At 27.6% G+C, this 14434-nt stretch overlaps 1 protein-coding gene across 1 annotated transcript in view; it reads right to left on the reverse strand.

Annotated features, from left to right (window-relative positions):
* SH3PX1 (sorting nexin 33-like protein SH3PX1) overlaps window positions 1-13662 on the reverse strand; it is a 38475-nt gene extending 24813 nt beyond the window's left edge. The window contains exon 1 of the mRNA XM_067282879.1: window positions 13516-13662. Coding sequence (XP_067138980.1) covers window positions 13516-13533 — 18 coding nt within the window. The 5' untranslated portion in view covers window positions 13534-13662. The remainder of the gene's footprint in view (window positions 1-13515) is intronic.
* Between the last annotated feature and the right edge of the window lie 772 nt (window positions 13663-14434).

Below are 14434 nucleotides of genomic sequence, written 5' to 3' on the forward strand. Positions count from 1 at the left end.
GTCAATAAATAAATAAAATTATAGTTTAAATCAGTGTTACTCAAATTGTGGTCTGAAAACAATTTATTACTGGGCTGTAAAGAGATTTTAAATAATTTCATTTATGAAATACATAAAGTCTTTTAAAAACACATTTTCTTTATTACTTAGTGCTGGGGTAGACTGGCAATTGAAATCAACCTGAAAAATTACTTAAAAACTGCCAACAAACCCATTTTTTCAAAATAATTAGAAGCAATTTTGTTGTATTTTTCCAACTAATTCAGTCTAGAAATTTTTTTAAAATGCATTTGAACTTCAATCTCTAAATTTCATAATCACTTTTATTTAATCTCACAAAAATACTGATTTGTGGGGGATTGGAGTGAAAAAAAAATTGTAAGATTGGACATTCTCCAATAAAATTAAAACAATTTTTCCTTATAAAATAATTTCTTTTCTCAAATTAAGAATTTATTTTTAAAGTAAAATAATTCCTCTTTGAAACACTTCAAATTAATACAGAAATCAAGGTAAGCATAAAGATAAATTAATGTTTATCTGTATCTTTTTCTTCTTAATTTTTCTGGATTCTTCATGTTTGCCAAGTTGATACTAAGATTTTGAAAATCTACTAGGCATGGCTGTCCTTGAATGCTAACTAGAAAACCAGAAATTATTCTCTCAAAACTGCTACAAATTTATTTATTTTCTACTGATCTTTGTAAGAAAAAATCCATGTCTTTACAATGCCTGTTCCAACAGCAAGTTCAAAACACACTTAGTGTGAGCCACAGGTACATGGAAGAAAAAATTTAAAGAGTATAATAATTAATCATCACATACTATCTGCAGAAAAAAAAATTATAATTATCTAGTTCAAAATAAATAATATTCTAGAACTCTAAAATCAATTATTTTAAATGCATAAAGTCTAATAAATAGTATAGGGTACCAGTTCTGGCCAGAAAACAAATTTAACTTAAAAATATAATCACCACATATTCAAATCTGTCCAATAAAACAAACTTTTATTGTTAACTGTTCACATAGTTAACAATAAAAAAGTTTGTTTCATTTGTGATTATATTTTTAAGTTAAATTTGTTTTCTGGCTAGAACTGGTACTACACTGGCCAAAACTGGTACATCTACCCTATATGTTTCAGGAGAAAGACTGAAGAAACATTTTCCATTGCAAACTTGTTAAGAGTAATTATAGATAATTTGAATGCAAGCTCAGTTTTGCAAATTTTTTATGGTAAATGAAAAAAAAAAACAAGAAGAGATTTGGACTAAAAATTACTGATTAATGGAAACAATTTTGAAAATGCATTAAATTTAATGCTACAAATAAATTATAAAAATCAATTTAATAAAAGACAATAGTTCAATTATTAATTTACTGAATTTTAATTCAACAAACAAACTAGCAATTGGATTTTTGTAGAAAATATATTTTTAATATCTAAAAATTAAATTTACTCCAAAAATAAATGATAATTTAAAAAAAGCTAAAAAAATACAGTTGATGTAAAGTTAAATTCTAGACAGAATTATATCTAATAAATCTCTCTGTAATAAAACACTTTCTATTCATCTGGCATTTTTCAATAATGAAAAACACTTAAAAATTTTTAAAATATTTTGATATTCATTTACCATAGAACATGTCTAAGAAAAAACTATATTATATTGTATGATTTATTTTTACTATGATTAAATACTAAATAAAATTGAATTTAAATAAATTTTATTACATAATAATTAAATGTTTTTTATCAAAATAACAACATTCATTTATTTCAATTATTTACATTAACAAAAATAAAACATACAATATTTTCAATATGCTTTTCCAAATTTATTATTAAAAAAATATAAAATATATTTTTTTAAAATTCTAATAATTCATATTTTTGCTTTATAATGGCTACAAAATTTTAGAACAGTAAAATACTTGTCAGACCAAAAACTGTCCATTATAGAGATATCTACCCAAGAGATTTTTGTACAAATTACCTTTATGAATAAAAATAATGTAGACTAAATTCAAACATATAATACATACATACACCATGGAAAAAATATTAATATGGCATATTATATCATAAAGGGTCAGAAGGGTCAATATTACTTTTTAAAATATTCAATTATGTATGGTACATGTTTTTTACAATTGAATAGGGGCTTCTACTTCTCAATAAGCATAATTTAATCCTGTGCTAGCTTTGTACCATCTTCATCTTTTCTATCAATGCAAAACTATTTGAGTTTGTTTATATAATTCAGAGCCTATCTGTATGACTATTGATGGCTCTGTTGCAGGTATTATTGTCTGTGAAGCGAGAGCCATTGTCGTCATCATTATTCTCCCTTTCTTGAAAGTGACTGAAGGACTATTTTTGTATCTTGGCTTGTGCACTCAATTTGGATGTCAAATCTATGTTGATATAATGGTTTGCAGTGATGATAAATCTGCTGCATTCATGAGACTGTGTTGTCTTCATCTCATTCACAATAGCTGCTGCAAATTGTAAGCATGCTGGAAAATGTTCAAACCACTGTCATAATTCCAGTTTTTCCATAACTTTGTAATTTCTCTCACAATCCAGGCCTTTCTGTTTGATTTCCATTTAACATCAAATTTCCTAATATCTATATTCTTAAAACAGTTTGGCATCTTTTCCAATTACAGGTTTTATTGCATTCTCAATTCACAGTTACATATGACAGACCTGTTAGTTGTACTTTTGCTCATTTAATAACATGATTCATTCTTGAAGCACAAAAGAACAGTCCTGTTTTGTCTACATTCAAAATGTTTTCTGGAGAATGACCAATAATAATGGAAGAAAGCTTAGCCTCTCACTGTGTTATGTAATAACAGGTTGTGCTTTTTGCGGTACCAGTGTTGTACTTTTTTGTGCAGCAAATAAAATTGATTGATTGTGTTATGTAATACAGTTTCCCATAAACAACTTTGCATTGTATGTCATTTGCTATGTTGCTTTTGAAATATTTCAGGCCATCCATTTGAAACATTGAAATCCACAGAACCTAATTCAGAAGCAAATTATAAAGCTTTCACTTGTGACTGGCCCTGATATAAAACCCTAAATTGGTTACCAAACAGCCTACTCAGAAACAAATCCAGAGTAATTAAATACACAAGAATCTTTTCTCTTTCCAGAAAATATATAAATAGAGAAACAAACATTTTTGGTCTGATTTATAGGCCTGCATCACATTCACTAACATTCTTAATAAAAATTTTTTTTGGAATGTTGAATTACAAATTCAAATTAATTTTTCAAATATACAAAAAATTTTTTAAAAATACATCTGTGTATTAATACTTGTCTCTTAAATTAACAATAAAAATGACTAGTTTTTATAAAAGTAACATTAAATCATTATTTTTACCACAGGTGCAGGTGGTCAAAAAAGACTGCCAGGCTGCCAATAATGACTCACAATCTTTATGATTAATACAGTTCTTTTATAATATAGGTTTGAAAATTTCTAGAATTTCCAGAGCTCTCATAAATTCTTTGTTGAAGGTCAATTTAATTTATTGTGTTTTGTCAAGTTCAGTTTCCTGGCACATAAGGTTAAAGATGTAACAGGCTTATTCTTTTCAATGTTGTATCAATGCTCTCTGATTCTTTTGTTGATAGATCTATCTATAGCACAGATATATACTAGTAGGGTTTATACAAAAACAGACTTTTTAAAAAACCGATTTTTGAATCTCAACTTTTCTATGGAACTGGTTTTAACTGGTTTTCAAATTTTTGCCCAAAAAATGGAGATAAGGGATATTTATAACTTATTTTAAAACTTTTTCATTTATTTAATATTAATATTTAATATTATTCATTATTTCATTTTAAAAATATAACAAAATAAAATTGACTAACATCTACACAAAACAAAACAAATGCCAGAATATCACATTAAACTATAAAATTTACTCCATAGAAAACCACAAAGAAAAACGAACAACAATAAATTCCTACAAAATATTATTTTATTTCTTATTTTTCGTAAGAAAATATAATTTTAGAAAGCAAAGAACATCTATAGATCTATTGCTCGACTGTGTCCTTATTTTGCACAGAAAATTGTCAGAAATAGAAAAAACTCTCTCACTTGCTACTGAGCTGGGTTTAATCATCTTTAAAGCATTAAATAATAAATCTAAATTTTTTTGTTCTTCTGTTTGTATCCTCTAATACTGAAAACTCCTTTAGTGTCTTAGGACTGGACAAAGTCACTTTTTCAAGTTCTTGAAGATATTTATGTGATTGATCTTGTGCAACCCGATTTTGGGGGGCTATAACTCATGAAGGGTTGCTTGTAGAGGTATGGTTCCTTTGACTTTTTGCTCCTATAGATATGCTCTACAGCAGGAATGGGCAACCTTTATTTATGTAAAGGCCATACTTCAAAACTTTTAAACTGACATGGGCCGCATACAAGAGAAAAGAGAGCGAAATGTCGGTAAATCACATTTATTTATTTACATATAGCATAGGTATACTTAATTAGCTTCTGGAACTGATGTAAACATAATATATCGAAAATATTTGGTTAAATATTAGTCACTGCTAGTTTTAAATTAGTTTTGATGTGTCTGTTAGCCGGTTTCTTGTTTTAATTTTTACTAAATTCATTGCGGAAAAACTGTTCACATACACAAGTTTTAGAAAATGATGTTTGAATTTTTGCTGCATACTTCCTTAAGCTGGAAAACTGATATATTTATTCATATTTTATGCAATGCGGGCCACAAAAAATATTACTGCAGGCTGCGGGTTACCCAGCCCTGCTGTACAGCTCTGATAAGGTCCCAACTGTCTCATTCAGAAGTTGAATTGAGCTGAATTGGACACTTTTTAGGAATAGGGGAATTTTTTTTTTGTTTTGTAGTTAGCTTTATGAAACAGTATTTAACAATATTCCCATTTTATGCCAGAGATGATGATGTGTCAAAATGTTGATGCTTTTAATCAAATAATTAATTAATTTTTACATTTTAAGTGTAGGCTTAAAAACTGTTTTTTTTTTTTTTTACATGGGAAAACCCGGTTATAAAATTATACAATTTTCTTCAAAAAACCGGTTTTTCAAAACCAGGTTTTAAAAACTGACAAACCCTATATACTAGTTTGTAATCAAATCTTCTGCCTGTGATTGGGGAGCTGTAACCTCACAAAGGTTATACTCCTGTGGCCCAATTTAAATTTATTTGATCTTTCCCATTGCATAATATTTGGTATACCATACTATCACATTTATAGATGATTTTTGCATCCACATTCTTTGCAATTTCTTTACATATTGATCTGAGTCTTGAATTGAAGTTAACTACTATATATCTGGACTCAGCTGAAGTATGTCATGTTTGTATAGAACTATAAAGATGTGATTGCAATTCTGTTTTGAAGATGTAATTTTGCACAAAATTATTCAACAGTTTTTTAGGGTAACCATGAGAAATTGCCACTTTTTTAACGTGTTTGCATTCTTGTTTTGGTTTACAAATCCAGAGTAAGCAGAAGTTTACACAGAGGTCTATCTTCTTGCTTATGATACATTTGATCAATAAATGCATCTATCTCTATCACTGATTGACATTAAAAATTTCAATTTGTTATAAAGATGAAAATGACACATGATGACAGTATGAAAATTATAAATGTGAATAAATTTGTCCAAGGAATTGTTTTTGACCAACCTCATTGATGTAATATATGTTAATACCTCATATACTGAAAAGCATTGTTTCTGCTAATTATGATCATATACTTCTTATGGATTGAGGTAAAAAACACACTAAAAAACTTCCTATAATGTAAAGTAACTCAATGAAGAAATTTTACTATGTTGTCATAAAATTGTGGAGTCAAATGATTTTAAGAACTTGACATGGAATACAATATTGAATTTTTGCAAACTGCAGTCAAAATTATTGCAAAACTCAAAACAAGAAAGTTGGCTTGAGAATCTACTGTACAGTACATTAAGAGAAATTGAGACATAATATATAGTGCATTTCATGTGTCCATGTCCATAATAAAGTGTGTGTGTAAGAGAGAGGTATCCATTAATTTAGAGAGATTTCACTGTATATGTCACATTCAATGTCATATTGAGTGCATTGCCTGATAAAGCAGCTTAAATGGCTTTTTTAAAAGACAGTTTAACAACAACTGCTTTAAGTCAGCATTGCTGCAAAGTTTAGAAGCTCTGAAAACAAAATTTAAGATTGTTGCCATAAATGATAAAGTATCTAAAATGTTTTAGACTAGGGAATGCATATGATCAGTTTCCTCTAATTACAGGTATACCTCAAGTTATGTCGTTTGTCAAAAAAGTATATGGAAAAATAAAAATCAAGTTTAAGTCAGTTTATTCGACTTTAAATCCATCCGCCACAAACATTAAAGTCGTAATATCACTAGAAAAGCATTGAAAGCACATAAAATCATATTAAAATATGTACATTTACAGTAAATGTCAATATAATCATCATAAATCCTAGAGAACAAAAACATGAAAACATCTGTGTTTCTGTGTTGTCGTCTTATTTAGTGGTCTTTAAGTGCTCATTATTGGCGTTTAGTTATGATGTAAGTCAAAACTACGACTTACATCGTAACTACACAAGTAAATTCGACTTACATCGCCTCTCCTGGAACCAATTACCGACGTAAGATGAGGTATACCTGTACTATCATTTTTATAACATCAACTACAATTGTATGTCATTTCAGAGTATGCATTTTGATTTTTATATAACATTTAGAAACAAAGCAGCTGTAAAACTGTTTCCAGAAAAAACAAGACTTGCTTGAGAAGACCTCCAGTGGCTTTACCAGACAATGTACCTCATTATAAATATGACATTCAAAGTCCTGCCATACCAATATGGTAGCTCCTTGCACAGTACTGTGTTGCTAGTAATCTTGGGATATTGCATTTTTATGGTAGCCTCCCTATTTATGCTAAATCTACATAAGCTATCAGTAATGTGGATGACCCATACTCAAATTTCTGGTTTCATCTCTGTAGATATACAGGGTGTCCACAAAATAAGGATAAAACTTCAATATTCTATTAAAAGAAATACACTTGTAAAAAAATTTTGAGTTTGATTATCAAAAGATCAATCAAGTTTTTTACCCATATGGTACATGGTGTCAAGTGTCTCATAGAAGGAAAAACTGTTGAATGTGAAAATAAACCAAAAATGGCTATGCCACAAGAAAAAGCAGCAAGTGTTTTTTGGTTTGCAAAATCAAAATCATTAACAACAGTTCAATGTAAGTTCCAAACAGAATACAAAAAACAGCCACTGTCATGAAGAAGCATTGATAAATGGATAACAAAATTCAAATCAACAGGAAGTGTGCAGAACAGAAGAAGATATCACACCCTGTGATTTTTTATTTTGGAGATTCATTAAGGATATTGTTTATAAGAACAAGGTAACATCACTAACTTAACTCAGAAAACGCATTGTTGAAGCCACCTTCTTGGTTACACTGGACATTCTTAGATGTACTTGGATTGAATTGGACTATTGTCTTGATATTCTGCGAGCAACCAAGAGAGCATATGTAGAGATTTATTGATGATTATTAAAAAAAAGTTTCACATGTATTATGTTCTTTAACATTATAAATGACTTGTTATTTCACGTTTTGTTTTTGTAACAGAATATAAAAGTTGTATACTTATTTTGTGGATACCCTGCATATATATAATACAAAGCTAAAATTACTAGGTTACTGAATTGATTTTGAAGTCTGAAATATCAACATAGGCTTTCTTGTAGAATGTACCTTTATTGAAGAGGAATTGGGAAGAATTCTAATCCAAAATACATTTAAATAAAATATCTGAGAATTAATCGTCTTCCAAGTAATTCTTGAACTCGTGTCTTTTGAATCCAACACTTACCTAATATTTCAGTTTATTCATCCAAAAAACTCCTTTTAAGTAGTTATAAAAGTGACTATATATATAAGAAGATATGCACATAATCACAAATACAATCATAACTCACTATTTAAATTCCTGTCAAAACAAATGGGTTATTTTTTAATACCTGCCATATTATTCAATTTAGATATAAATTTATTCAAAGTGCATATCTGAAAAATTCAATTGTCATTCTAATGAAAAAGGAAAGTAGGAGTGACTCTTCCAGTAACATGGTTTTGCACTTTTATTACAAAATGTTATGATCTTAACTGTTGTTATAGCAGATTCACTATCTCATTTGTTTAATTTCATTGCTGTTTTTATACAGTAATATTTTAGTATAAAAATTTATATTGTTATTTTCATTTTTATCCACTGTACATTTAAGAAAAATATAGTTCAATATATATATCAAGTGATCAAAAAATTCATGCAGTTTTTGAGGTTAAAATTGAAACGTGTGTAAAAGGGTGAATGAAGGTACTTTATTAGTGTAAAGTTAGCACCATCGTAATCTACAACCTTTTCCTAACAAGATGTAAGTTTGTAAATACCATACCAAAAAAGTCCTAATCTTTAGAAGTGAAGAAATCCTTCAAGTCTAATCCATCTGACAAACAATGCGATAATAAATACAAATATGTCGCCTTGTATAGCACTAACCAGAAAAATTTTTATAGAACGCCTGAAGAAAGTCCTAAGATGGATTGAAAACGTTAGTGTTACATTTATAAAATTAACTGCAAAGCTATACAAGGTTAGTGCAACGTATTTATATCCTTCAAGTTTGTTTCCAGTTCTGTTCAGTTGTGCATATGATTGTCAAGTGCAAAAATAATAACAATAATAATAGCGAGGTTGAGGCCAAAGTTTTAAATGCGAAAACGTGTACATCGGACGTTCAGCGCCGCTTTCCTGTAAGCCTAGAAGTTTGACAATGGTGTTTGGAAAGTCAATGGATTCCATTGACTTTCCAAACACCATTGCTCGACATTCCAAATGCCATTGTCAAACTTCTAGGCTTACAGGAAAGCAGCGCCTAACGTCCAACGTACACATTTTTGCATTTAAAACTTCGGCCTCAATCTTGCTAATAGTCTGATGATGATATGACTGGTGAATATGGAGGGTGGGATAGAATTTCCCAAATGAGGCTGTGGAGCTTGTCCTGGGTCACTTAAATAGTGTGAGGCTGTGCATTTCCTAAATGAACACAGTGTTTTTGCAATTAACAAGCGCAGGCTGTTTTTGGAGCATTGTATCTTGAACCTGTTGAAGTTATGTCAAATATACACCCACAGTGCTCAGTTAGCCAAAGAGAAGAAGCTCATGATGAATGATTTCAGCTATAGACCACCAGATACAACAAAAAATGTTTTCTATTGATGGATATTGGGCTTTGGCAAATACAGCATCAAATGTTCCTTTATTGGTTATGATCTGAGATTCACTATATGATAACCAATGACAGGAAATGTTTGTTGTTGTTATATGTAACTCATTTTTCATCAATGTCAACCAGTCCAAAAATGGCCTATTATTATGTCATGAAAGCAGAAACAAACAGACCATGAGCCTCTGGAACATGTTGTCAGCACTCAGTTTATGTAGAACTCATTTGCTCAGCTTCCAGGCTTTTCCTAGGTAATGAAAATGCAAATGAATGGTTTCATCACTCTCACTAAATATTTTTGTAAGCTTGTTTGTCTCAAATACAACAACTCAATGGTTGCCACTATCAGTTTATCCTCATCAATAATGCTCAGTCTTCCCCCATGAGGTGCTTCTTCAAAAGCATCATCATCCAGCACAAACTTTCAGAACCATTTTTGGACCATAAATTCACTCACTTTGTTCTCTACAAATCTTGTAGGCTGCTTGTATTGCATTCATGACCAATTTAAACTCATATAGTAAGCACCTTGAATAATTTTATTTAGAGTAGCCGTGTTTTTCACATTCTTCAGTTTCATGACAAACTGTCTTGTGCCTTTTTGACATCACTTGCTTGATTCAGTGTGACATATTCTATTGGCTTTGTATTGAATCACATTATCATTCTAGTAATGATAACATTGAAAAAAACCACAAACTTTTTGGTCACCTGATAATACCTAATAAAAAGGAATTGCACACCTTATTCATTGTATTACTACTTACAAGCATATCCTTATGATGTAATTAAGATAATTGGTTGATATTGATTGCTAATAAGATATTTGGAATTTGTACTGTTTAACATGTCAAAATCTTAGGCTGATAGATAGATAAATAGATATTTTTCAGTATTTTAGTAACATTTAGAAAAATTAAGGTTTTTTTGGATGACCCAGGAATTAGCTAAACTTTTCCCATAAGAAATAATGAAAAATCTTGTGATATTCAAATTTATGATATTTGAATACTTGTTTCCAAGAATGCATTAAATTCAGATAATGACTATGGCTAAATAAAAACATGCTCTTTAATACAAAACTTAAAATTAAGAAAGAACAAAACTGTCTTTCAGCATTAGAGTTGTTTACTTGCAAAGTTTTTAATTACAAACAAGGACATGTCAATATGTCATCTTCAGGTTGAGTGTATATCATTCAAATGAATTATTATTTTTTAAAATTATGTTAATAGATTCCAAACATGCTGTTTAAAAACAACATGCTATGATTTACATTAAAAAAATTATTATTCTTTCTAGCTGGAACTATTATATAAATTTATACTATACTAACCCATTTCACATGGAAACATGTATAGATTTAAACAATGCCATTGAAGTCTGTTAATGTACTTTCTAAAAAATTGTAATTTGAATGGAATATGCTCAACCTGACAATGACATTTTGAAATGTCAAAAGTACTTGTTTGTAATTAAAAACTTTGCAAGGAAGCAACTTTAATGCCAAAAGATAGTTTTATGCTCTATTTACAAATAAAAAGGTTTAAAAATTTCATATCAAACAGAAATGTTTGATAGGAAAAACCTGAAGTTTGTTAAATCAAGGGCTTATTGTATTTTAGATAATAATTATTATCCATTTACTTTTCATCTTTTAACATGAATCAAATATCATGCTGAGAAATTAATGAAATTAATCTTTCTATTTAGATTAATTAATGAACAAAAATTCATAGATCAAATTTCTCAGGCACACTGATTTTGTTTAGTAGATATTTTTAACATTGCAATGCAGGTATCAATTATATGCATTGCAATTACTTTCAATTGAAGTGATTGACCATACATTAAAAAAAGAAATTAGAATTCATGAAAATAAATTTTTAGAACAAAACTGAATTTATCAATATATCAGAAAAAAATTAAAATTACTTTTTATAATTCTTTGACATGTAACTAATTTTATTAAATATAAGAATGAGAATATAAATGTAATTTTATTTATTTTTTTAATATTTCATTATATCTGAAATTATAAATTTTATTTTATTATATAGTTTCCTCTTCTTCGTATTTTAAAAGTAATTTATTATGAAAGACAAAATAGTCTATAGTATTTTGTCTTTATAAGTTATTATTATTAAAAATTGTAGGTTTTATTTTCTTTTCTTCAAAGATTTATACAATAAAGAACAGAATTCTAGAATTGCAGTAATAAAAATATTACTATACTATTACTGTACTATTTAAAGTAATTTATTGCTATCATCATCATTTGATATTTTTACCATAAACTGCAAAATTTTTCAATAGTTATAGCTGCATTAAAGAGCAATCAACTCTTTCTATGAAATGACCTAAATTTTATGGTAAAAAAATAAAATGAAAATTTAAATGGATTAAATTTAACTTATATCAAATATTCAATATATAAACTATGTAAAATGTTTTTTTTAAAAAAAGATTTTCAAAATGTAATTGATAGTTTCTAATTATTGTAAGTTAAATTTCTTTTATTATAAATATATCTTTGTATTTTATGTTTTAACAACATTTACAAAGCTTCACTTTTTTCATTTTTAAACCGAATAATAAATAATGTTTATGGTACAGACATAAATGTTTATCAATCATTCTATATTATTAATGACATTTATAATTTTAGAACAAGTGCCAAATGTTCACATAAAAAAATTTAATGAAAATTGAATATTATTGCATTAAATATTTGATTTTTTATCTTTATTAAGTTTTTTTTCATACTCTATTAAGAATATGAAAAAAAAACAAACAAACAATCTCTAATTTAGTTCACATTAAATATTGATATGAATTATTCATTTATTAATACAAAAGATTTTAATTATTAAGTCTGTCTGAATAAATTTTGAAAATATTTAATTTTATTTCATTTGTGAATTACAAGATATAAGTTAGCAAATCAAGGAATGACAGATGAATACTAAAATTGGAAGAGTAATTACAATACCTAAAACAAAATATTTGTAAATATTAGAAAAAAATTATGATTAAAAAAAACAATAATTTTCTCACATACCACAATGAAAAATGGTACATCTTTGATGATATGACAAGCCCAAATGAATTAAAATGATTCTTATAACTATTAGCTATTAACTGCATTATTCTTATTGATACAATCAGCACATTGAGCTTTAGCATTCAAAACTGTTTTTGGAAAATAATAATTTTAAAATCTAAATAAAAAATAATTTACAGCACTAAATATCAACATTAAAAAGAATCGATGATCAAATGTATAATACATTTTGTATACAGTATTTACATAAACAAAATACATGTGTATATAGTTCAATGTATAATTCTTACATCAAATACTATAGACTCACATGGCTGACTAAAAAATTTATTAAATTTGATTAAAACACTTCAATATTTGTCTGATTAACACATTTAAATATGAGAAAACAGTCTATCCTTCAAAAATCATTTGTTGCTCCACTTACAGAGAGAGGGCAATGGTCTTCATATTAAGTAAAGTTTAACAAGACAATCCCAAGTTTATTTTGCCATTTTATCTAATCTATTCTGTCAGACTGTAGAAATTTCTCATTAGTTAACAAGCAAATAGTTTCAGTTATTAATAAAGAATGTGACAGATGTCTTTTCAGCATGTCCAAGTAGATAGAGATCTATTAAGATTGTAACCAACTTATAAGCAGGAAACTTAAATGAATAAATGGCATCCATGTGCTTTTTAGTCTGAAATCGACATATTATAAATATTCTATTTACCTCACGTGACCACAGCCTTTAAAGTAGTGTAAGGTATAAGTTTAAAAAAATATATACCTTTTTTCCCTCTTAATTATATTTACAATACAGACATGTCTAGCATGTATGTCTCTATTGTAAATATAATTAAGAGGGAAAAAAAGTGTATATTTTATAAACTTATACCAAATTTAACAATATTTAATGACAAATCAAGATTCAAATAACAAAATCTCAGATTACGTAAAACATTAAAAGTCAAATTTTGCTTAATTTAACCGTTCGTTTCGCTTACAAATACTCACGAGTTATAAAATATTAAAATCTAATTCAATTAACATCGTATTATCCAAACAATTCCAGTATTTAGTTCCATCGAAATTTCCTCACCTGTATGCCATCCGCCATCTTCGCTCGGTACTGACTACCAGGGGGCGTAAACGAAGACACGTCATCAACTCATCATCGTTATTATGAATCATATTTAAATAAATGTACAGTATGTAGCCGATAAGATCTCGGAAGTGTCATTAAACACTATGAAATAAAATTAAAACTATCAACTAGTTACTCGGTTATATATTAATTAAGGAAATTTAAATGACACAATATATTAATCACGTGAATACATTGCAACAAATAAAAAAAAAGCATTTAATTATAAAAATTTAAAATACGTCACTGTTCACGTGAAATTTTTAAAATTATATTTAAATTTTACACGTGAGTATTGATGCATTTTCACTGACGTATAAATTACAAAATAACAGTTTAAAATAATATTTAAATTTATTATTATTTTTTAAAATGTATACATTAAAAAAATTTTAATGATAATAATAATAATAAAATTGAAGAAAACACTTTAATATTTGTTTTTATAAAAAAAAAGTAAAAATTTAATTACTAAACACTAAAAATATTTAATTATTTCCATCCTGTTGAGCTATAGGCCTATTTTAAACTTTTTTCTTTATAATTTAAAGAAAAAAACATATAAATTACACAGCGTAGTTATTTATAAAAATATAGTTATATTTGTAAAATTGTATAAGATAATTTTCGTATAAAATAACCTGTTATATAAATAATAAGTAGTTTTTAAAGGAAGTAACATCAATAAAGATAAAATCTAAACACGAAATCTTAAAAAAAATCTTTCCTTTCTGCTTTCACGCCTGGTATATAAAGCATGGAGAATCTTTATTTCTTATGAATAAGATACGCTCTTAATATTACTATTTAACACGGATTAAAAAGAACCTTTTCTTTATAAAAGATGCAACAATGCTACAACCAGAGCCGTACC

This window comes from Centruroides vittatus, unplaced genomic scaffold (genome assembly GCF_030686945.1).
Source record: "Centruroides vittatus isolate TY-2023 unplaced genomic scaffold, ASM3068694v2 contig_971, whole genome shotgun sequence".
NCBI lineage: Eukaryota > Metazoa > Arthropoda > Arachnida > Scorpiones > Buthidae > Centruroides > Centruroides vittatus.